The sequence below is a fragment of the Semicossyphus pulcher genome, unplaced genomic scaffold (genome assembly GCF_022749685.1).
Source record: "Semicossyphus pulcher isolate SPU_LCO1_2020_fin unplaced genomic scaffold, fSemPul1.0.p SCAF_6, whole genome shotgun sequence".
NCBI classification, from domain to species: domain Eukaryota; kingdom Metazoa; phylum Chordata; class Actinopteri; order Labriformes; family Labridae; genus Semicossyphus; species Semicossyphus pulcher.
The window spans coordinates 24403675-24429390 of record NW_027211737.1 but is presented as its reverse complement, the minus strand read 5'-3'; the positions used below and the strand labels follow the sequence as shown (position 1 = coordinate 24429390).

At 41.0% G+C, this 25716-nt stretch overlaps 1 protein-coding gene across 1 annotated transcript in view; it reads right to left on the bottom strand.

Moving 5' to 3' along the window:
• Positions 1-9482, bottom strand: part of mvb12bb (multivesicular body subunit 12Bb) — a 38407-nt gene extending 28925 nt beyond the window's left edge. The window contains exons 1-3 of the mRNA XM_069683898.1: positions 9390-9482; positions 2603-2698; positions 113-203 (exon numbers count right to left, since the gene is read on the bottom strand). Coding sequence (XP_069539999.1) covers positions 113-203; positions 2603-2698; positions 9390-9482 — 280 coding nt within the window. The remainder of the gene's footprint in view (positions 1-112; positions 204-2602; positions 2699-9389) is intronic.
• Between the last annotated feature and the right edge of the window lie 16234 nt (positions 9483-25716).

The following is a 25716-nucleotide window of genomic DNA, read 5'->3' as shown; positions in this document are numbered from 1 at the left end:
CACTATCTCAAGCAAAGCTGCCCCTGAGGACCTCCACATAAGCTGGTCGGAGAGAGAAAAAGCGAGCAGAGGCGGGGAGCGAGCCGGTGGTCCGTATTGACTGTTTACTTACTTGTGTCCATTGTTTCTTCCACAGGTGTGAAGCCCTCTGGCAACGCATCCTTAATGTCAATCAGCTTTATGTCCACAACAACCTCAGGCCCCTTAAAGAGAGAGCGCAGGCAGGAAAAGTCACGTATGCAAATTTAAGAAAAAGGCAGAGAGCAGGAAGAAGAAAAGGTTAGTCGTTTTTTTGGAGGGCTCAGGAGGGAAAATGTGGAGATAATAAGAGTCAATGATTTACTAAAAGCTCAGGAAGTCTCTAAAGAGAAGGGTTGACAAAATAGCTGAAGTAATTACTCTCTAATAGCTTTTTTTTGCTATGAGAGAATGCATCTGTGAACTTGTAATCATTCTCAACCTTTTGGCGAGAAGCTGCGGGATGATGGGAGACAGAGGAGGCAGTCTAATCAACAGAATGGGACTGGTTAAAAACAATCAGGGACTGTGTAGTTGACATTTTCAAGCATGACTCTTCCCTGCCTCCCATTACATTTTCATTTTTTGCCATAATAAATTGCAATAATACAGAGCGGCGGCAGAGAGTGGGGCGAGCCAGGCGTGACTTGATGCGTCCGAAGAGGCTGGATTTCACTGCTACTGTTGCCCGACAGTCATTACCATTAGAGACATTTTTTATTCATAGTTTTTATACCGACTTAAGGAGGAATATGGATGAATGTTATTACTATGCATGGAACCTTTTTTAGTGTTTCCCCTTTTTTCCTGGAGAGATTTCTTCCATCAGTGCCTGACAAAAGGGGCTTTCTACCTCCAACCTAGAGTATGATAAATCACAAACTATTTACTTCCCCCCGCGTAATTCAGGGGCTAATTTTACAGAATCTGTTTTTGTCATAGACAATTACAGTGGGAGCTCCATTGACTGGCAGACAAAATAGCCTTTGTTGATGGCTCTGTCATGTTTTATTTGTGTCAAAGTCTTTAAAACAATGTGGACACACATTTTAAGATGATATACAGGAACTAGGCGAAGGCTATTTGTATGCTATATACTAAACTGAGGAGCAGGCGCGAGGCAGACGCTGCCAAGTCGCCTGGCTTTTAGAGGACATACTGTAAAAACAATAATAAAGAAGGAGAGACTTGATTAAGTCCTAAAATTGAGCTGATGCAAACAATAATAAAAATGCAGGTTTTGTATACAATACTGTCTGCGTTATCATCCCGCAGCCGGCTCATGGAGACAAATGAATAGGCAGCCAATAGGAGGCTGAATTGAGTTGACAGGTTGATAATGCCGGAGATGTAAGCAGGTGTATTTATGGCCACAGAGCAGCTGACAGCCATGCAGCTGTAGGCTGCAGGCAGGAGGTGAGTCCAAAAATGACCCAACAGTCCTTTGAGGAACCTTCATTTCAGCAGGAGTCAATGTTGTTTAAATTGGGAGCTATATATAAACGAACGACAGAGTATGAGGGCCACGCTAAAGAAAAAAAACATGAGATTACGAGAAAAAAGACGTATTTTACAAGAATAAAGTCGTCATTTTATGAGAATAATGTCATTAAATTACGAAAAATAAAGACGTAAATTAAGGCTATGGTTAGCCTGTATCTTATTTTGAAGGGTAATAGCAGAAGAGCAGCCAGCCGCCTTTATTCAAATAAAATCACTTCTCAGAGTCCTGATAGTTACGACAAAGTGGTGCTGATGTTCCGAAAGATTACGTTTTTCGTATATCTGAAACCTATACTAATGTATTGATATATAACTGTTTAGTGTGCTTGCCCATTACTAGGTAGAAGATCTCGCATGTTCTCGCGAGGTACATGTATGCGATGCTTCCATGCTAACGTAAGTAGCCAACCAACCTAAGTTGCGATGTGTGCAATCATTTATGACTTGTGAAGTTATACTTCACCTGTTCCTCATTTTAGTGCAGGTGGCTGACTGCTCTTCTAATATTTCCCTTCATTATAATATTTAGTCTAACAACAGTCTTAAATTACGACTTTATTCTCATAATCTCAGATTTTTTTCCTTTAACGTGGCCCTAAAACTCTGCCGTATATCCACCATGATGAAAGTGTAATTGAGGAGAAAGTTCTTACATAAAGAGGAGTATTTTTATATTCACAATTATATGTGCATCAGCTTTCAAGAATCACTGGTTGGAAAGCATTTTCTCTACAGGGACGCTGTTGATTGAATAAATTGGAATAGTTAAAATACAGCTCATTGTTATTTCATGAATAAACATAAATAATATCCTCGAGAGGACGTACAACATGAAAAATATCTCACTGAGGTATTATTCATCTGGAATATGCATGCAAATTCATTATATGTAAAAGTTCAAAACTGCACTGCCAACGCTGGCCCCCTTTTTTAAAATGGGACTTTCACTGATCAAAGTGCATAAAGAGATTCAGGCAGCAGAAATCTGAGTTAATAACCGCTGGCAAGCACAAAAGGTGCAGCAGATGAGGTGTTGGTGCAGAATGCATAGGGAGAGGCAGAAGTTTACGTTCACACTTACAGTTTTTCTGGTGAAACAGAGGTAGCGGGTGACCTTGGATTTGAATAAGCCGTCCTTCCACAGGTCGGCGTCAGAGCCATCTGTTGTTTGTGCAACCTACGTGCAAAAAAAAAAAGAAGAGAGGGAAAAAAAACAAGGAAAGAAAAAACACATGCAGGAGGTGGGATAAAGTTAATGTATGTATGCCATGAGCGTGTTGCTTTTGCCTCTTCCCTTGCATACTAGCCTTAATTAACGCTTGCCAACACTAGCGCTCCATCTCATTAGTGCTCTGCGTGGGTAAAGGAGTCTTAGCCTCCAAAAAGGTGGCTAAAAATATCATCCCTCGGGACCGGGCTGATTAAAGATGCCCTGACAAGGATCTGCTCTAATAAGGAAACCAAACTTCAGCTGTGGGAAAGCAGGGGATTATATTTGGGGTAAATGTGGAATGTATCTGTTTTGTAGCATCCCTTGAGCAAGACGCAGGTAAACTGAGAACACTGCACAGGCTTTATAAATACTTTAACTGCGCTCTGTGTGTGGATGTTCTGTTATTTAATGGGACAAGACATCTAAGAATAAATATTGTGTATGCATAATAATTCTACACCCAGATTGTCCTTGTACAATAGGCTCATTCACAGTTCTAAACGATCAGTGGAGTCAGTAAAAATAATGAATTGCACCATATTGACAGCATGTAGGCACCACAAGTCAAGCTCAAGGTCCAACACTACATTGCTATGTAAATGTAGGTATGCAGGGCAGAATGATAAAGCAAAACACAAGCTGCAGACTGCATCGCACAGACTCCTCCATCCCTCCAGCAAACACGCTCGGCTGAAGCGTCATGTTCCATTGGCTATCATGTGAGAATCACCTAAATAACTGCCAGAGTTATTTTCTAAAGGGATCCTTTACAAAGAAGAGTCAATCTAATGAGGTTCATTCAAATGAAGAAGTCATAGATCTCTGCACCCACCCACACACATTACCCCCTTGACAATAATGATGAATGACCTCGGTGACTGGGTGGGGGGAAACATGGCATGGGGAGATTCATGAAAAACCACCACCGACTAGATGGGATGAGAGCGGAGACTAGACTGAGGAACAGAGATAGATAGCGGGATGAGAGAGAGAGAAAGAGCAGGAGACGGGCGGAGAGAGGGATTGCGGGGCGTCTCCAGCAGCAGTTCCATGAAAGGTCCCAGAAGGAGCCTATACATCACCAGCCTCCCTCTTCCTTACAAGACAACCCGTCTTGGCCACTTTTTCCAGGTCAGTAGCCAGCGCATCCTGTCAGCGTAAACAAAGGGCTCGCTTTGTGAAACCCAAAGTCAAGTTGAGGAGTAACGAGGGCACGGTCCTCCTCCGAGGCACCTCAGGCATCATCCTGCCACAGCCGCCGGCAGCAAGGCTGCGACGCTGCTTGAATGTGAAACGCCGACTGCTGAGCCACGGCAGGAGAGGCTCGTGTAAAGTTACGATGGCTCCTCTCTAATACTTTTAAATCTTCCTCTGTGCGGCTCTGCCATTACACTGACTTCAATGAGAAGAATGCCACATGTCTGATAAGAGGCGTCACGGCTCTGATATTGAAATATGGTTGTATCATTTGATTTAAAATGCAATGACAGATTCATCTGCCACTTCCTCGATTCTGGAGCTTACAGTGATCTGAAAGCCCACCTATGAAACACGTCTTTAGGGGGAGCTGGATTCTCCTGTGAAGGATCTCTGGAGACAGACGCCACCAGCAAGTTTCTATGAAGCAATGAGAGGCACAGCTGTGAATAAAACGATCTAAAGGCACACAATCAGAAACCTCTGGGGAGTGAAAGCAGGTGGAGAAGACATAAGAGACGCACAGGGAACAAACCAGCCCCTTCAATGAAGAAGAAAAGGCTGAAAGGAGACAAGTGTTTTGTGTCTTTTAGTGAGTATCTAAAGAGCTTCATCAGCAGCTACTGTGGAAAAAGTTATTTGACTTTCAGTTATAGTTTGACATTGTGTGCTTTATGGCTTGCTTGGATTTACTTGAAAGTCAAATCTCAAGTCTGCGCACTAAGTATGGAGCTAATGTTTGAGCAGGGGAGTTAATTAGCTTAGCTTAGCTAAAGACTGGAAGCTTGCAGAAAACGGCTCGCTTGGCTGTCTCCAAAATTTGAAATAGATGCCTGATAATAACTTTACCGGCCTGTGTACACTAACGTTGCTTTTTCAATTTCAGAACACTTCTCACCAGTGCTTACAATTTTTAGGTTACGAAAGTTGTCTGGCACCACTTCAGATTCCCTCAGGAGTAATCATTAAGTCTTTTTTAAATCACTCTGTATGCATTGTATTTGCTTTTATTAAAGGACATTTTAAGAAAGAAAACATAAAAACTAAGGAAAGGTATCGTGTCCTGGCATCAGCAGCAGCTCTAGAAAAGGAAATTGTACCCTCGATAAAACCAAACGATACGCTAATGCGCCGCCATTGTTGTTGACAAAGTTAATATCTGAAGGGATTGATTTTGATTGGTCGGTGAGGGAGAAGTGACATTGTCGAGCGCGGCGCTGTTACAAAAGTTTATTTTCAACTGAGAGCGCAGCGCCAAAAAACAGCCGACACCGAGGCCGATTTTGCGCTTAGGACACTAAGCGATGGAAATGCTGAACTGCATTGGTTTTGTATAGAATAGGTGCTGCCAGTGCAAAAAAACACTGTTAGGTCCCTAAAGCTAACATTCTTACACACTGGGTCGCGTTCATTTAATCCCTACAAAAAAAAGAAAAGGAAAAACAGTAGTGGAACAACGGTAGTCGAACCTGCGGCCGCTGCGTCCAGGACTGTGGCCTCTGTACATACACACCTGCTCTACCCACTGAGCTAAATCAGTAAGTCAATTTTGATGAACAACAGTGTGCGCTAAGCGAGCTAAGTGCCTTCTTGCCCTAGCCCACAGACTTACAGTGGTATCTAACTTTTCTACGTACTGTTGGCAAGAAGGTGAATAAGCTTATTGCCAACACGTCAAACTATTCTAAGAAAGTAGAGAAAAGCAGCTATTGGGACTTTAGAGCATATTAGCTAATCATAAGCTAGCACCAGGCTTCTTCAAATAAAGTAATGAGTCTATGAGCGTTACTTGTCAGAGTCTCAGGTGAATCTGAAATGCACGCCTATCCACTCTGCAACCCCTGCACAGAGCGTGAGTGTGCGTGAGCCTGCTCGTGGCGTTTGATGTTGGGTGGCTGCTGGTGCTTCAGCAAAGCTCCTGATCCCAGCGGAGCAGTGTTTGATCTGGGCCTGTGCTCTCTTGTGTTGGAACAACCTGCTCAAGTTCAGAGATGTGAGCGCCTCGAATCAGAGAGCAAAAGAGTTAATCAGCCCTTTGATCTGCTGTATAAAAAAGTACGGTAAGTATGGTAAGCAGACGGTATTAAGGAGGAATTCTAAAAGAAGTCTAGTTTGAAAGGGAAAAAAATCAATATGGCGTAATATCCTGAGACTTCCCCTTCTCGGAGCTGCGTTAGTACACTGATGCCGAGCGCTGATATTTTTGTTTGTCTGCAGATGAAAGACCACATAGTGATGTTCAAAAGATGTTCTTGAAGATGGGACAAACGCATTTGAAATCGCGCTTCAGAGTCTGAAAGGCCTTGAATTATATCTCAGAGGCTAACTTGCACTTGACTTGTATTTGTAAGTATGATTTGATATTTTCTTACTTTGAAGGATTTGTTTTATATTTTATTCAATTTTTCTAAGAGAACAGAGACTGAAATACATCACTAAAAATGATTGTGACAATGACAGTGTTAAATTGTTGATCTTTAACAGGTTCACTGTCATAGTTCAGTGTCTTACTTTGCTGAAGTCGGCTATTAGCGTAACACAAAGTGCTGCGGAGGTTGATGGGAATGTCATTCATATTAAGGTATGCATTATGGTCCCTACCCCGGCACAATGGATAACTGCACCAAATTTCATCCATCCAACTGTATCTGAGAAATGGCAACCTCATGGTGGCACAACACGCAAGGTCAGGGGATCAATTAAAACAAATTCAGTGATATTGTCATATTTCAGTCTGAGTGGTGGATTGTTTCATTTTAGGGATTTTTTGAGGGCATTTTCTGTGATTGTTGCGGCTGAAAATGCCTGATTTTGTTACAGCTTTTTAAAAAAGTTGCAATGAAAGTTGTGGTGTTTTTTGTGTTACACATTAAACATCCACTGTGAGCGACTGGGACAAACGCTCCAATAAAACCATCTAGTGGCTGAGCAAGCTGTTTGTCTTCTGACATCACTTCCTGTCGATTTCAGTGTCAGGACTCCAAATAAAAGTGGAAAGAACTGAATGACACTAAAGTCAGTAGCCATTATGTGCTTATTCAGCACAACACACGCACATCTAATGCTATCCATATGTGCAAAGGAGAATCTACATTTATTATATTTACGCCGTTCTACTCTGTATCACAGTTAATAAAGCAACAGATAAAATCAGTGCTGACACTAACATCAGAAACAGGAGGTCTAATACAGTAAAAGATGCCCTCTGATGTATATACAACATTGCAGACCTCAGGTTGGTGAAGTAAATGACTTCACACGCACGGGGAAATAGGATGATTGGTCAAATCTACGTAAAAGTTGCGGTAATTGCCCATAATTGCAAGGTCGAGAAAAAGTTGCAGCAATTGGTTGAATTTTCGTTGCAACCCTGTGACACAAACATCCACTGTACCAGAAAATTTGCATTCTTCGACATCGACATAAAACTATGGACCTGTAAATACTGTATATATTTATTCAACTGTAAATATTGCTGAACCATCTACCTCATGTGTACAGTCATAGCTGTTATATTTATCTTCATCTGTCGCACTCCTAATCACTGCACTACTTTCCTTTTGCCTTATTGTGTATTTTTTCTGTACATAGAGAGCCCAGTAAACCAGAGTCAAATTCCTTGTATGTGAACACATGTTTGGCCAATAAAGCTGATTTGATCTTCATTCTTAGCTATTCCAAATTTCAACTCGCTGGTGGGCTCGCTGTTTGTTTACAAAGAAGTATTGGCACTTTTCTTAGCATCTATTCCTGAGACAAATTGTTGACGTTACTAGCTTTTAGCCCTTCAGAAAACACACTGTATTTGCACATCACCTGAAATGTATTGGCACAGAGGAGCAGCAGAGGAGGAAGTCTAAAGGGGTTTCTCTCTCTTTGTCACTACCGGGTGGTGTGTGTGTGCAGCTTCCCTGCCAGTGGCTCCGTTCTGATGCCAACCCACCATCATCTGCCAGAGATTAGAACAAGCTGGGTGTGTTGGGTGGAGCAGGAAGAGATAAAAAACTGAGGCAACAGGGGGGTGCATGGGTGCAGGGTGAAAGCAAGAAAACGAAGTCTGCATAGGAAGAGAGACGGAGGAAGAGAGATCTGCCCTTGAGCTCGCTTTGTGCTTTGTGTAACTCGCACTCTCTCGTTTCTTTTTAACTCCCTCCAACCCTTTCAACACAAAGAGAGGTTCACATAAACCAGCTCTTCCCGTGCTGCATCGTCGCACATTCAAACTACTGCTGTTGGTACTTGAATGTAAGGAAAACATGGGGGTTAATTTAAAAGACTCTGGTGGGCATCAACCAAACATCATTAAACCATTGCCTGTGGTGTGTCTGCGATACTGGTGGCAACCAATAACAATGTCAGGAAGGGAATCTTCCTAATCATCAAAGTAAACTTTATGAATAAGTCATCTAACAGCTCCAAACAAACACACACTGGAAGGCTGCCAACATCCTGCCTGTAAGTCATGCTACACACTCAGTTACAACTGTCACAAGTTCAACCAACAGCAGACAATTTACCAAAATAAAAGTATTTGATCTCAGATTCGATGTTACATCAAAGATAAGCTCTGTAATTACACTCAGAGTTATTAATACACATGTAACTTTGAGGTCACAATTGAATATGATTTTAGATTAATGATCTATCCTCTTTTCTTTTTTAAACACAATTTACACACTGATTTTACAATCGGGGGTGGTTTAGCTCAGTGGGTAGAGCAGGGGCCCCCTGTATGGTGGCTACAGTCCTTACTGCCGCCCTCAGCCCTTTGCTGCATGTCCTGTCCCAACTCTCTTCTTCCAGTACCTCCTGTCCCTCTTCAGCTTTCCTATCAATAAAGGCAAAACTGGCCAAAGAAATATTTAAAAAAGTAAATAAATAAATACTTTAAGATCAGCTAGCCAACAGTTTGCGAAGCTTGGAATCAACGAGGTAAGTACAGATGCATTTAAAAGAGAATATAAGTGCAGTATTCATATTCTTGGGCCATGTAAACACCTTAGTGGGAATATTTTCTTTTACAGAATAAGGGCCAAAACCGCTCAAAAGTTCGAGTGTCACAGGGAAGGCCAAGTGTTGCACTCAGGTGACATCTATTTTTTAGTTCTGTTAACTGTCTTCAGCAGTGTCTCTGCGAGAGCAGCTGCAGGCTGACGTAAGATATGTTATGTCATCTTTCCTTGGGACATGCACATGCAAAGGTGGAGGTGGAGAGAAGAACATACTGAGAAAATCTGCAATCCTGCCTTTGATCTAATTATAAATTGAAAGCTCATTTCCATCAGTTTTCAACTAAGCATCAATATCATGACAAACCCTTTTGTTTACTCTGTCTTTTTAGTTCATCTGTGTCTTCAAAAGTAAAGACGATAAAAAGAAATGATGTGCTTATTCAAAGCTTAATAAACCATACTGTTTCAAGAAAAATAGTCCCTTACAGTTTAAAATGAATACTTACAACATAGTAGCCATCATAGTCCTTAGTGAGTGAAGTGACTACTGCAACTGCAGAGATGGGCTCTGAGGGCAGCTTGCTGCTCACGTCAGACATGTCCAAGCTGCATAAAAAACAGAGAGAGATATATGCTTTCTTAGACATTGCATGAAAAAGATAAAAGGTAATAAGCACACTTCTACTTTGAGACAAAAAAGGATTATCTTAACCCTGATAACTTTGAAGAAATAATTCAAATGCAGAGAGCGAAACAAAACGAGGACTGCACCCTTCAGGGTCATTACTTGGAGGATGGACAAGGCTTTTCTTGGCTAAAACGACCACATTATTGACTTCTTGATGAGGCTTATTAGGATCTAGAAGAAAAATTGGCCACCTAATCCAGGAACAAATGACAAGTGAGACCATCGACAAAACAGCTTTGTAGACCACACAATGATTCACCAAATCACAAATTAGGAGGAGTGATCACATATTTTCAAGGAAGTCCCAATCAATGGCTATCCGTTCCTGTCTAAGGGAATTTTTCCCTAATGGGTATACAAGCTTTTTACAGTCTAAGTGGCTTTGCAATGGTTCCCTTACGCAACTTTATTAGATTACTTTTAAAGCATTCTTGGACTAACTGACAAAGTTGCTGCATTCAATCTTGATGTTTACGAAATCTATTGCAATTAAGCTGATCAAATTAGGGGATTTGCTCCAGAAACAGCTGTCTCCTTAACAAATGTAAGCGAGCTGTACTTTTTCAAATGAAACAGGATAGCAAATTAGCCAATAGAATGAAGGATATCTTTGTAACATTAATTTGTTTAAAATGAGCTTTGTTTACCAGCAAAACATTAAGGCTTATAGATGCATGCAGGCAGAGCAAAGACACATCCATCCAAACTGATTTCCAGCTCATAAAGAAAATATCCCTGTGCTGCTACAGTGCACAAACTTGAATATTGTATCTGTAACATTATAATGGGTTTAAAAATTCTACAGATAATATTAAGTTAGATCTATTAGTATAAACCATAGACTGTATAAAAAGATAGATGACATGACAGCTCCTTAAAAGTGAAGCCAAAACATTACAAGCGCCCCCTGCTGATTGGCTGCAGTATAGGTCATGAAGTCAGTCTCCTCCATGTAAACAGATGGGACATGAGTCATACTATAAAATCTAAATACACGTCAAATACATTTTTCTCAAACATGGCTTCTATCATTATAGTTAGCTGTCTCCAAATGACAACACTAGCGCAAGATGGCAGCACAGGTCACAGGGGCGCTACTTTGGCATCAATTTCGTACAATGAGAGCAGATGGAGATGCTTCGTCCATATATATAGTCATTGGTTTAAACCTTCTATAGAGCATGTTGTGGCAAATTCTAATATCATATAATTGACATAGAGCAGAAAAGGTCTATTATAATTGTGCTGAGATTATAATGATTACTTTAATTTATTATTATTGTGTCATTCTTGAGCTAAGTCATGATAAAGTCTCAGTACAACTCTAATCATCTAATTAAATAAATAAAGCGATTTTATGTAATGAAAATATGCAAAATTAGAGGGACCACAATAAATAGTAGGCCTAAATGGTTACAAAAATGGCTATATATTTAACAGCAGTGCTACACAGGAACCAATATGGTCGGCAGGTTTGGAGATGTAGACCTCAGGTTTATAGGCCTAATAGTTTATGGACACGCTGTCTCTCTGTTCTCAGCTACTAAAGAGCATGTGTTGCTTTAAAACTAAAACTACTAGGCAGGTTTTGTCCACATTAGCTTCAATGGTTACGTATCCTATATACTGTCTTACATTATTTGTGTATTCTAATGTTGTCAATAAAGTTTTTTAAAATTCTGAGAAAAAAAGCGGTTCATATAGGTAAGATGGCAACATGACCTGCGCATTTTGCAAATACAAATGTACGTTATATTTCTGTAACCTACCGACTGGTGGCTTTATAAGTAACTATAAGCCCACCAGAAACAATGTGCGCTGCTAGGAAGGGAAACTAACATCCACAACAGTTGACTTTGGTTTTGTTTACCTTGCTGAAACGTGTCGGTGTCCTGACTGCTGTTACCTCCTCAACTTCGGACTTCGCCCCGCGCACACCTACCGGAAGTTCCGGGTACCACTGATAATGAATGATAAGCCAAATACAAATACTTGCATGTTAGCAATCTAGCTTCAAGATATGTTCTCCTGCTGTCATTTTTTTTCCTGTAAAAGATTTAAGCAAATAAACAAAGGAGGTAAACACACAATTATTTTGAAATCATTTTAATTATTTTAATCTTCCAATTATCTTGGTTATTTGTGGGTATTGTAGTAAACTGCCTTGCACAATCCCTTTATATTCATACATACTTAAGGTCAAGCCTGCTTAGTACACAATTATCTTTTTTTTTCTTTCTTGTTTTCTTTTTATCCTTCAGAAGTGCCTAATAAATAAATAATAAGATGTGATTGAGTCAATGAAAGCAGCACAGAAGCAGTGGATTCTCCACACTTTATTCAAGGGAGGCATATCATAAAAGCATCTTCAGAAAGCTGTATGTATGTTAAATATGCCATTTTATTTGTCACTGTGAATTGTTCATTGACTCGAATAAAGGCCTGGGCTAACACTACTCCTTTGACTTGTGGGTGTATTTCTTTGCAATAACTTTTGAGATCCAATTTGGCCATGGTAACTAAATTAAGGTTGTGCTTCAGTAGATGACTATCATTACATGGATGTATCCACAGGTCACGCCGTCTGACAGTTGGTTGTCTCTGTAATCATCACATGTCATTACTGTAATCAGATTAAAGTAAGATAAAGAGCAATGTATTAGCTTAGCAGTAACATTAGGATGCAGATCTCCCTGAGTACCCAACTTGAGAGCCTCTTTGTAGACTGTCCAAAACACCACAGGGCGACAGATGCTTTCCTATTGCCAAGTTTATTATTTCTACCCACATCATTTCAATCAAATTAATTATTTCACTGTGCTACTATTATCCTAATTTATTCAAATCAAAGACTTGTTGCTCTGTTTTGTGACATGGTGCCATATGCCAACATGGTGTCTTCATTGGGGCCAAAAACTGTGAAATGTATTTCTGGGCTTACATGGCTGCACATGATGTGATCAGTTTTCTCTCTCTTTTTTACATTTTCATAACACTTCTATAATTAGAGGGGAGATGTTCAGAGGAAAACTGCCACCTCGTAGGACCAGTAACTTTCACCACCTCCACACACTGTTGATGTTCGTAAAGGTGGCAAAATCTTGCAAGTGTTTAGATTGGTTTCTAATTTAAATGTTTTGAAATAATTAACAGGCACACTTAAGAAATTGCCTTCTAAGATGCCTAACCACTACAGTATATATAAATGCAGTTTAGACAACAGGCCTGCATGAAACCAGCTACACTAGTATCTTACTTGCTCTGTAACTTCCTGCTGTTACTTTGCTGGATTATAACTATTATCTATTTCAAAAGCATTATGGCGCCATGATCTTATCAGGTTCTTGGTTTTTGTTCAGCAATTTGGTCAGCTGCAGCTGTTTTTAAAATGTGCCTTATAAATAAAATAAATGAAATCAAACATTTTCCATGCCTTAGCAACTCTACTGAGTAATTTTAGGATAACACATTTGTGAAACAAATATATAGATAAATACATATATAAATAAACAACAACTAACTGACAACTAACTGTATAAACATAGTCATGTATTTTTTTTTTTTAAATAAACTTTATTCACATATTGTCACTTACAACAAAGTCGACGTAGACCACCAAAAAAAGAAATATATTAAATCATACAGAAAAAAAATAAACAAACAAAAATGAAATAAAATTGATTAAATTCGTTACAAAAGGCTCATTCATTACGTATTGAATTTACCTAATGACGTTACAATGACGCATTAATGATGAGCCTTGAGACTGAACTTTGCTGCTTGTTGGCCATCAGTTTGACTGGTTCACATCTTTACTATTGTTATTATAATGCGGAATAACGTTTTGTTAACCTACTAAAGTGAACAAAAAGCGTCCGTCTAGCAGTAACCACACGTTTTTAACCGATTCGGTAAAGTTCTTGTGTGTAAAAGCTCATTAGCTAATCACTCACTTTTTCCGTAACAAACGAGGGAGCGTCAGAGTGGATTACGTCGGTGGCGCGACTAAAAGACTGTTGATTTCAGCAATGATGATGCTAACTAACATGGACATCGTGATGCAAAACAAAGATTATAATGAAGACGACGAGGAGGAGGAAGAGGAGGACTGTCTGAACGAAATGCACCAATGTGGTAAGTTAGCTGCATTCGCCGAATGTTAGCTAATTGTGTCTTGTGCTGTGAGACTCGGGCTAAGGCTAACTACAGCTGTCAGGCAGCTGCTAGCTAGCAAGAATTGTGTATTGCTGTTTCACTTGTTGTGTTCAGTTGTAGCTGGTTATTTTTGTAAATCCACATATGCTTCGTGTGGTGACTTTGATTTGCATTTTAATTGTGCATGGTTGTATTTTTTTTAATATGCATTTGATTTGTTCATTCTTATGAATGGGATTGATTGTGCTTGTGTTTACATTTAGTAGTGCATTTAAGTCCTGTATCAGATATAATTGAACTCCTTTTTTATTACAATAGAGCATTTTTTTGCATCCAAATCTTAAACCCCATCTATAAATAATCCAGCCCTATGCTCCCTTTACAACAATCCCATTAAAGGAATAGAACAGGGCTGCCAGGTCTGTGTGACAGAACCGGCCCAAAGCCAATAAAACCAGCCCAAAAACCAGTACTAGAACTCAAAATATGCCCGTGCCAAACCACACTGCTTTTAAAGTCCCACCGCATTGCTATCATTGCCAAATGCATTATAAAATACACAGATTAATTAAACTCAGGCGGTCATAAATTGGTTCCCTCTCCTCCTTATCATACCTTATCATGGTGCTTGACTATATTTTAATCATATAGCAGTAAATACGTGATATATGATATGTTCATATTGTACACCTGAAGACCTTTAGAAGAGATAAAGGCCAGTAAATACTTTAATTTGCAGCTATGTTGGCACACGTGCAGGGCAGGCATAGTTATACCCAAATTTTCTCCGAAAAGAATAGCCTCTTCTTTATGTCATGACATCTTAATATGTATAATAGGCCTCTTTATCAGTCCGTCACTTCCTGTCCTGACAGTGGAGCCTGCAAAGGAACCGGCCTGAGACTACAGGTCTGCAGCCAGACCCCTCACAGTTCACTAACTCTGTCGGGCAGAGAGCAGTGTGTGTGTTTGTTATGTGGGCATGCATGTCCCATGTCCATTGTGTGTGTATGTGCTGAATGATCTGGAGTCAGTTTTGTAGGATTGGGTATAAATACATTATTTAATCTAAAATATTAATTAAATATATTTTTCTAATATTATTTATATTATATTATATTATTTATATATATTTTATTTATGTTATTTGCATGCAAAATAGGTCAGTGGTGAAATCGGCGGCCACATACAGAGGCGATAGTCCTCGATGCGGTGGCCCCGGGTTCAGTGGCCCTTTTGCCGCGTGTCATCCCCACTCTCTTCACCTGTTTCCAATGCTATTTACTGTCCTCTCTCAATAAAGGCATAAAAGGCCAAGAAAAAAAAAAAAGGAGCCCAATTTTGCGGGAAAATCGCTGACCTAGCAACTCTAGAATAGAAAGACATATTGACATGGTGTTGATTAGCCTATCTTAGCAGAAAGACTGTAAACAGATGGAAACAGCTAGCCTATTTACAGTTCCTGGTATTGGTATTATTAGACAAACCTGTGTAGCTGTTCCCCCCTCTTTCTAGTATTTATTAAAACCTTAGGTAACCGGGTGCTTGTGTGAACTTCATGTTTATTGTACATACATGAGAGCAACAAACTCTCATCAAGAAGTTGTCGCCTAGGTAAAATTTGCGACTGATCGTTCAACAAAGACAGTGTGCTATTCAGAACACCTGAAACAGGCTGATACGTACAGTCAAAAGTCCCAGTGCTGCTCTATTGTCCAATCAGATTACTTGGTCAGAGCTAATGGTTGAGCCGCATATGTTGGATGTTTGTAGCTTACTGTACGTTGGTATCAGTGAAATTTACATGGTGGAAGAGGATTTCTTTTTATAATAGCCTTTTTTTGTTCAGCCCTTGTAACACCCCTCATCATCACCATCACCCACCTTGCACACACACAAGACACACAATCCTACAAACACATGCTTCCACATCAAGGTGTTGACAAGCCACTAAAACAGCCATGCTCATTTTTATGTTGAATACGTGGCTGTGCTGAAGTTGATAAGATGAAATCTCAGGTGTCAGTGAAAAAAAAGATGAAGAAAAAAAGCCAACACATGCTCTGGCTGAGAAGAGGCACACCTGCTAAAGTAATGGTCTAATTATGGAATAGGTGATGAAACACTCGTCGGGAGTCTGGAGATATCAGCAACACATGCTAACTGTGAAAGCCATCAGCTATTACAGTGTTTTAATGTGCGCCACATCGCACGCTGAGGATTGTGCGCTAAGATGAATGATGGCTGTGGCAGGTTTCTGTGGGGGAGCAGGCAGTGTAGGATGCATAGCATTACAGCTGGCATTTTGAAAAGGTTCATTAAAACTGTGCTTCCTTTGTTCACGCTTTGTTTCATGTATACTTTATGACACGTCTCAGTTCAAGTCGACCCCATAAACACTGGATCATCCTATCATGTGCAAAATATCATACGCTATGTCTTGACAATGCTGTAGTAGTGAGTGGTAATCAGTGGATGACAGAAGAGCCCCTGGACCAAAATTATACCTCAGTGAGCGACTTTGCACCCAAATGATAAAAACAGCAAAGGTTTTCTTTTCATGTGTAAAGGTCATTCCCTGTGTTTTGTAATTTGCTGACACTAGTCTGGGGACTGAAGATGGAGATTTCTGTGTTGCCACCCCGAGAGTAATAATATCCCTATCTCAACTTGGGAAATCTACTGCGCCCCAATGTCCCCGTCACCCGCATGAACCCATTATGGGCTGTGTAGAAATCTGCAGGTCTCATTTCGTATATGACCCTCACCCCCCCTCCTCCTCTCTTTTCTGTCCCTGTGTCTCCTGAATAGCTTATAATAACAAGCTTTAAGAAGCCTACCCTTAGTGCCCCCATAGGATACAGCCTTGCAAGGCTCTCTAATATCATGCTTTTTTTCTAATTAAAGGTCAGTTTGGTGCAGTCTCATTGTTGCCTTGGCTGAAAAATCTCCCGAAGCATGATAGCTTTGCCAAATGTGATTTAATTTTCCATTTATGCCATCTGTTTCCTTGGCTAAGGCACTGAATTGCACAAGTTGAAAATGTTGGAACTGTCAGATTCATTTTGTAATTCTTCATATTTGGAGTTAAAAATAAATCGCATCCAAAGAAGAAGACACGTCTTATAGGTTAAACCTCCCAAGATCAAGCAGCCGCTCTTTATTCGACCTATAAGTTGCATTTGTGAGAGATCATGTCCAGTCTAGCTCAAGTAATTTCTTTGGTATTCTTTAACATACCCTCGTCTTTTACCAGCTCAACTTATCATCAAACACACACCCATACACCCACATGCATCCGTGCATGTGCACCACACACACGCATGCATACACACATATACTTTCCTCCGTCTGGTGGGGAGTCTGGACTGCTCCGACTGACTGCGCCTCACTGCCCTTGTGCAGTGGTGTGCCAGTTGTGCCTTCCCCCATCGCTGTGAATGCCACCATCTGGTGTGCCACGTGGACATCATAATCTCCCCTTAATTACATTAGCAGTGCAATCAGTTACTGCATTACAAGGCCGGGCGAAGAGCTTTTAAATCTTGGAGGAAATCATAAATAATTGCACTAAGTACCCAGCGCCAGATGTGCGTGCCAACTTGGCTGGCATGAGATAAATAGTAACCTCAACAACGGTGTTCAATATCGACTCTGCAAACATTTTTGGCCAGTATGATCCCCTTGTCTTACGCTCTCGTCCCGTCCTCGTCCTTTCCCTTTGGATGCTCTCACTTTGTGTGTTAAAGCACCCACAGAGGTCGGGGTCCACTGACTGTTCAGTCAGCTACCTGTTGCTGCAGTGTTTCCCTGCTGCAGTGTGACTGATGGCATCCAGGAAACAGTTTGTAACAAGGTGCTTCACAGCGTCACCATTCAGTCCATTACTACACCCTTCAATCATGCTTCAGTCGTGTAATTAGGTGTTTCTCAGGTATCTTGTGCTGGAAATTGAAATTCTTGATGGATTCTCAATAGTTGGGTGAGGTTGTGTGAGTGTGTGTGTGCGGGGGAACAAGACATTACACATTACGAGGCAGCATCACGTCCTTCTCCTCGGAGGGGATGTTGCGTTGTGTTGCATTGTACTTTTCACTCATCTTCCTGTCATGTTCTCAGATCCCAGGGCCTCTCGCTCTGACACACATCTCAGTCAGTTCACTGCCAGCTTAGTGCACATCCTCTTACCCATTAGCTATATCGAGCCACTATCAGGTGTCAGTACACTACTGGCCATCAAAGTTTTGATTAAGAGGCATATTGTACCCTTTTCAATTAGCACGTTGACGCAGGTTTTTCAGACCCGGGAAGACCCACTTACAGATGCTGATTGTCTCTTTTCCCATTGCCAGTGAAGTATACTCATGTCGGTCTCTTTTGCTGTGTCACCGCCTGACATCACAAACGTGCCGGAGACAGGGTTAGTAAACAGTGAAGATGTTACGGTGATTAGGTCTTTATTGTATCTATTGCTCATTCAGTCTGTTTATTAAACTCGGCGGCGTCAATTTTGGAACGATGTTCGAGCGCTGCTCGGATGGAGACGGGCGGAATTTGTAGCTGAGATGACAAGGAGTCGCAGAAGTTACCGGGGGAACATAGCATCGTGCCGGAAAGGAGGCGCAGATTAGCATGTCGACACAGGTTTTGTGTTCCCATCAATGCTGATCGGAGCCGAGGCGATAATTACCCGGGTCTACTGCAGAGTCTTTTGACCCGGGTCTGAATGCCGATTGTAGCCTCTCCCACTAAGCAAAAAAGCCGGGTGTTAGCTGGTGTTAGCGTGTTTTTTGACCAGTGGGAAAGCAGCTTTAGACACATCTTGACTGGTCATAGCAGGAGGAGCACAGGTGCATCTAATAACACTAACGAGCAGACAAGCATGCACAATATCACAGCATGGAAGTGGCTACACTCAATTGTATGCAGCCATAATTAATGATATTTAACTCACCTGTGTTTTTCTGCTGTAACATGTCAAGTATAGACTCTATTGTAGTTTGCACAGCAGAATTATATAGAGAAAACAATATCATTTTTACAACCAAGAGGACCATTGGTACAGGCCTTTTACACAGAGGACTCTTTAGCATATTACAGGAGGAAAAGCGCAGGTGTTTATAATAGCATTAATGATGGCTGTGATCCATTGAGCTGCTTCAGTTTCATGGTCCTTGTTGTGTGCATGCTGACTGCCTGTCATGGCTTTCTCAGCCACCTGAATAGAACATGTAAAAGTTATTATTAACACCTGTGCTTTTCCTCCTCAGATTAGAAGTCAAAGTGTCCGCTGTGAAAAAAGCCCATTGCAGCAAACTGGGATGAACCGATGAATGTATAGCCTTTAAGGTACTTTTCTACAGGGTGACAACTATTACAAAAGTGTCCCTTCTAAAAGGAGGTTGAACTACAGCAATGTCCCCGACAAGATTCTTTAGAAACTTTATTTTCATCACAGTGCTGAACATGACTCTTTTATAAGCCTCACTGGCTTCAGCTCTCATCAGTGTGGACTTCCTGTTAATTTATCTTAGGAATAGTGCTCAGCATTTAACTTCACGTTATATACCTCAGTAGTGTATAATTAATTATGTATGTACTTATTTGTCATAAAGGTCTTGGTGTGGGGATGTTGTTAGCTGAAATTGCAAGTGCTTTTAAAGACCCTGATTGTTTTCATTGTAAATTCTCCTCATTTGTTCAGATGATTAAACTCAGAAAATGTCATGCCCATCCAAGTCTTGGAAGTTCTCCAAATGCTACACAGCCAGGATGCCTGTAATTATAGTTTCTTTATGTTTCCTCAAAATGTGTCTTATACCATCTTGTGTTACATGTTACAGATGGAGAAACAAATGCACACATAGAATCTAATTCTCAACCATCTTCTCATGATCTCGAACACATCGTTTAGGATGCTGATATTCTTTTTTTCCTTCCTTTATTCTTTTTTTTTTCAGGATTAAGGCTATATGAGAATTTTTCTGGTTTCCATTTGAAGTACGTTTGTAGTCTGAGCAGTATTGACCAATCACGTTTTAGCATCTCGGTGTATGCAGGAAAAACAGTCCGTGTGGAGAGCAAAAGCAGGCGGAACGCTATCTGCTGTAATGACATCCCAGCTCCCAACAGACATCTGCCTGCAAGTGCAGCTAACAATCTGCTTGAGAGATCAAACATTTCAACTTTAGTGACAAATCTGGTTGATGCTGTGTCGTGAAAGCCAATCAGTGTTTAAATTTCCCGACGACCTCGAATGCCTCAGAAATGATCGATCCGACCTCCGTTCAACAACCCAGTAGTTTTCTTCTCCTCTCGAGGACGGACCTGACAAAGCTTCATTTTTACTTTTTAATATTCTGCATCATGATGTTATTTTGGCAAAATGATCGCAGACACGACAACTGCAAGTAAATCACAAGAAAGGGTTTCTTTTAACCGCTGGCTACACCGTAAATACATAGAAGTTGGCCATCGTTCCCAGGGGCATACCATCGTCAGATAGCCGATTGGTTTGGTACAGTTGAGATTTTCTCTTTTTCAAACTCTTCTTATGATGCATTAAAATATTTAACAACAGTGTGCTGTTCCACATTTGTGTTTTCTGGATGAATAGAAACCCTTCCAGAATGTGGCATCAGGATCCACTTCTCTCTTTGTTTAAATAAGATATAAAATCACAAAAAGGCAGGTTGACAATCTATCTCCTGGGTGGAGATATTGATATTAACATGTCCCCTGCCCATTTCAATTTGATCACAATCTGGCCTTCAAAGTGCTGTTTAAATGAACGGGTGTCTTTTCAGCTAAACAGTGTGAGAATGGAAACACGGCAGAGTGAAGAAAGAGAATTACAGATATTGACTAAATACGTCTTATCATTTATCATAATTTCTCCATCCACTTTGTCACGGCTTCAGCATTTAAGGAAGATAGATGATACAAGATGTTGTCCTCTCTTTCATACTTTCCGTGCTCTGGGAAGTGTGTCCAATATGGACTTACTTTCCCTCTTTGCAATTCAGTTGGCATGCGTTTGTCACCGTCCCGACGTAGCTTGCATTTCTTGCATGTTGTTTTCCCTTCTTGCTGTGTTGTGGGACATCTGGCATTTGCACCTTTAACCTGCCTGATGAAGGATGCATTTCACGAGCAGCAATATATCTCACTAATAACACATATTTAGAGGGCAGCGTGTCAAATTGCTACACGGCTGTTTTAGCAGACTAAGCGGTTGATATGTGTTATTCAGGGGAGTTTTTGAAGGCGCCACAATGTCAGCGTAGTGTCACTAAGAAGCAAGGCGTCCAAAGGTGTGGCATTTGCTTTTTTCTGCATCCCGGTGGGCTTTATGCTGAGGTGGTCGCCTCGGCAAGGGCGACCATTAATATCTGAGAAGGAATATTCCCATGGTGAGGTGCCTGGATGGAGAAGGTCCTGCTCTGTGCAGACACCTACAACATGAAAGTTCAAAAAAGTGCTGAGCCTGTGCTCGGCTTGTATAGCGACCATCTGCTCCCCCGCTAACTAATGCAAAATATCTGCTGTGAGCAAATCTCTAGGAGGGATGCAATCTACTGTTTGCAGAGCTTCCTCCGACTGAAATGAATCACATCACACATATTCAGGATCAGATCTACGTCTTAAAAAACAGGGAACACAGAGAGTTATTCGTTTAATAAGGCGTAGTGATGTGCACTTTCTTTATTTCTCGCTCTTCATACAGCGATCTTCACATCTATTATACACGCAGGACTCTGTCACTCAACCCTCTCATGGATTTGAATGTGTTGTTTGCCCCGCTGTGGTGATTTAGAGGGAACATTTTATCAGAGCTAGCCAAGCCAGCCGGGTCCACCAGGGAGCCAGGCATTTTATAAGGGTATAAATAATCAATGACACTGCATCTGTAATGGCCTGTAATGCAGTTTGTTAACTCCTCCACTTCACCCCCCCCCCCCCCCCCCCCCCCCCCGTCCAGGAAGGCGCGTTTGTTGCTCAGACAATAGAAACGGATTGCCGCGGCTAATTGACAAGGCAGGGGGATCTCTCTTTAGCCGTCTCTCTGTCTGCGTGTGTTAGTCTTACCGCACATGACTCCAAGATGCCTTTCTGTGTTGTTCTGCATCTTTTTAAGCTCTGAACCACGTGTGTATGCTGTTGTATCTGCCAATGGAAGTGTGTTTTGGATGGGCAAGTGGAAAAAAAAGTCCACATTAAATTATAACTGCATGCGATACAGTTTGATTCAGTTCATCTGATTTCTCTTGTCGTTTAAGCTGCTGCTTTTAATTAGCATCACTCTGAAATCAACTTTTATTGATCGATTACACGCCAAACCCACAACAGGCTTAAAACTTTGACCAACTAAAATACCATAAAACCCATAAACATGTGAACCTGTCGTCATGATTGTGTTTTGTTTCCAATAGGTTAAAGATAAATTTATGTGCCAGTGTCGCCATTTTTTCTAAGACCTTTTTCAACATTTAATCTGTTTTATGAGAAGAAAAAATACCAAGTATACTCAGCCACCCCGCCCCCCTCCCCCCGCGCACACACCCACAGCCAAACACAATACATATTTTGAGCCTCACCCCTCCCCCCGCGATCTCACCCGTGAGCCTCTGATTTCCATTATTATTAATATCTGCCTGTTTAATTTTCAGCTCTGTCATAATGTGTCGACCTAAACTACAAGAGACAATCCCTTATTGATTACTTTCCCAGCAGCCCCGGCGCATGCCCCAGCTGATCACGCCTCTCATGCACAGACATCTCATGCATTTCAGATAATAAGCTGCTGCTCCGGAGTTGAAACAAATTGGATGTGCAGTCAGTCACTGTCCAAGTGAATCATGTTGCAGTCTGTCAGTGGACCCGGCTTGGATTATCATCTTACCCATGCGAGGCAAAAAAAAAAAAGAAAGAAAAAAAAATGCCATGAGCACCTGCCATGATGGCAGGGTGGTGTCTGTGAGCATGACTCCTACGCTGTTGGAAAGTTGTTTATTGATCACTCTGCGTTCTGTTATACATTCATAATCGGGCTGCATAAAATCGGAAAAAAAATTACATTGCGATATCTTTTCTTTCTGCGATATATATTGCGATATTAAAAAATACAGAACATTTTACCTGATAAATGTTATGTTTAATGCACATACATTTAATTAGTGATATTTAGGACTTTAGGTGTTCTGGTAAAAACAAACAAACACCCCTCCTACTTTCACCACATTGGTTCAGCCCACTGCCAGCAGCACTGACACCCAAAGGAAAAGTAGAGAGACAATGGGTGAAGCGGCACATTGAATAAACTTAACAAATAGATTTGTGGGTCGCATTTGTGTCATTCAACATCAACTGTTTGTGATGGTGTTTAAATGTTTGTTTAATCAGCATGTCCAGCCTCGTGACAGTTACACTATGAAACGAATGCATCTCCTGCTACCTGTAGGATGCATGGATTGGAAAGAACGGACTTTGCGATAACTTTATGAATCATACCACATAAACACAGTGATTTTTTTTCTTATTATTTAAGTCTATATTCTAAAAACAAAACAAAATACCCACTACTTTTACTACACATGGTTCAGCAACGCTCACGCTCTTATGAAAAAGTAGAGAGAGTTCAGGTGGAGCGACACGTTTCTTTGTAAAATAAATACAAACAGACTTGTGGGCTGCAGTTGCATTACTTATATGCAATGTCATCAACCACTTCTAACGGTGTTGAAACGCTAACCCAAACATACACTTAACTTACCGAAAAAACAGCAAGGATCCCGCACGCCGGCGTGTTTAACAGCAGAACAGCTTCTCTGTGTTGGTCTGAGGTTAACGTTCAGGTATGGAAACTTCAATGACTGTAGTGATTGTTTTAGTTACGTTTCCACACGCAGATCATCCTCCGCTCTGCTCACCCGGAACTGATCTGTCAATCATCCTTTTGACAGCATCAAATAACTAATTAAAAATAAACTGGTAAGAAAAATGAACACTTGGACGTAAATCAGCATGATAATAACTAGCTATAATGACAGAAACCATGTTTGAGAAACATTTATCGGGCGTGTATTTTGATTTTATAGTTTGACCCATGTCCCATCTGTTAACATGGAGGAGGCAGGCTTTATGACCTATACTGCAGCCAGTCAGCAGGGGGCGCCTGAAATGTTTTGGCTTCACTTTTAGAGACTGTCATGTCGTCCATCTTTTTATACAGTCTATGGTCGGCACACACAACCTGACGCTTGTGTGTGCTGCTGGTGTAGCGGCTAAAAGTAAACATTCTGCAGCACGTCCTCTCCATTAGCGGTCTGTTTATGTAGCCACAGCAATAAACCAGCACCGGGGCGAGGTGCCGCTGATAACGGGAAAACACTCACTTATGAGCCACCTCGCGTAACGGAGCGCCTGCCTTGATCGTTCCTCTGACATTAATGTGCTAACATCAGCAGCGTAGCAAGCGTGTTTTCAGGCATGTGACGCACAGACTCAGCTACACAGCGGTTAGTTTGCTCTGTGCTTTGGTGAAGAGCTGCACTCATGTGATATCAGACTTTTCTTGTGAAAAACTAGCTAGCTAGCCCTTTTGAATCAGGCTACAGTAGCAAAAAGTAGCAGTGTGATGCGGCTATGGCACATGCGCTCATCGTATATCGAGCAGCCCTAATTCATATTCATTCAAGTTTCCAAAGTTTTCACAAACATGAAGGCACATTCACTTTCTCTAAAAGTGTTAACCAAATGATGACAAAGGAAGACACAATATGACTCAGACAAAATATATCCAGCACATTTGACACGTGTATCATTAGTGCAGTAGTTCTGATAACAAAGAATTCCCCTTCATCTAATGTCACTGAGACAGACTGTCATATAAAAATCTATTTCTGAGTGATTCAATACTAATGCTGTTACTCTTTTTCTCTATTTTGACAAAGCTCAATCTTCAAACAAACACGATTTCCTTCATCTTTCACCGTAGATCCATGCTTCAGGGTATTGTGAGAGCAAAGTACGGGCTTTTAGCATCACAGCAGATGGCGTTTTGAAAAGTTCCCATGAGAAAAATTTGACAAGATGTGAATGAAACAAGTCATTAGTTGTCTGAATCGATGAGGCCTTATTAGAAGCAAACTTTTGTTTACATGACATTTAATAGAAAACTCCCGACACAACCAGGAGCATCGGCTGTGATATTTCTTGTTTATGCACAATATCCTCTGCCCTGTCACGGCTCTCTCTATAGCATGACAGCGCTGTGTGAGCTTACAATAGTAGATGCTAGAAACACCATGCTCCATGCACATGTTACACTGTACACAGACAAGGCTTACACTGTGCCAAAGACTACTTCCAGCAGCAAACAATGGCGCCATTGTGTTCGCTTGCTTTGGATTCTTCAACAGGAGGAAAATAAAGCATCCTGTCACCCTGGACTTGGCTCCGTTTCAAATTTAGTGCGCTTTCACGTTAAAAATCAAAAAGGGAAGTTTTTTTTTTACTTGCAATGGAAGACATGATTAATAATACATCAGGATTATAGAGCACAGACTGTGCTGCGCTGACTTTAATAAGTCCATGGAGGGAAAACAAACCCAGACTATGAAAACAACCACACTGGCTGCCTGAAAAACATCTGCATTTAAACACCAATAAATCTGCATTTCCCCCCTCAGCTTTAAGTGTTAGTTAGCGCTGATGATTCAGATACACCTAAATGTAAATGATAGCTATCATATGTGCTTACTTGTCCCAGATTTTTCACCAACTATCTGAAATAATGGTTTTATTTTGAAGGTACACCTGAGCTTTTGTGGTTTGCAGCAAGAACCCTGAGAAGTCGAATAATTGGCACCCTAGTGTAAGGCTCCCTCTGCTTGGTGCCAGCTGTTTAAAATATGGATGATATTGTTTTCATTGCCGGGCTTTTATTGAGTTCTACTTGGTCCGTGCAGTATAATCCTCAGACTCTGACC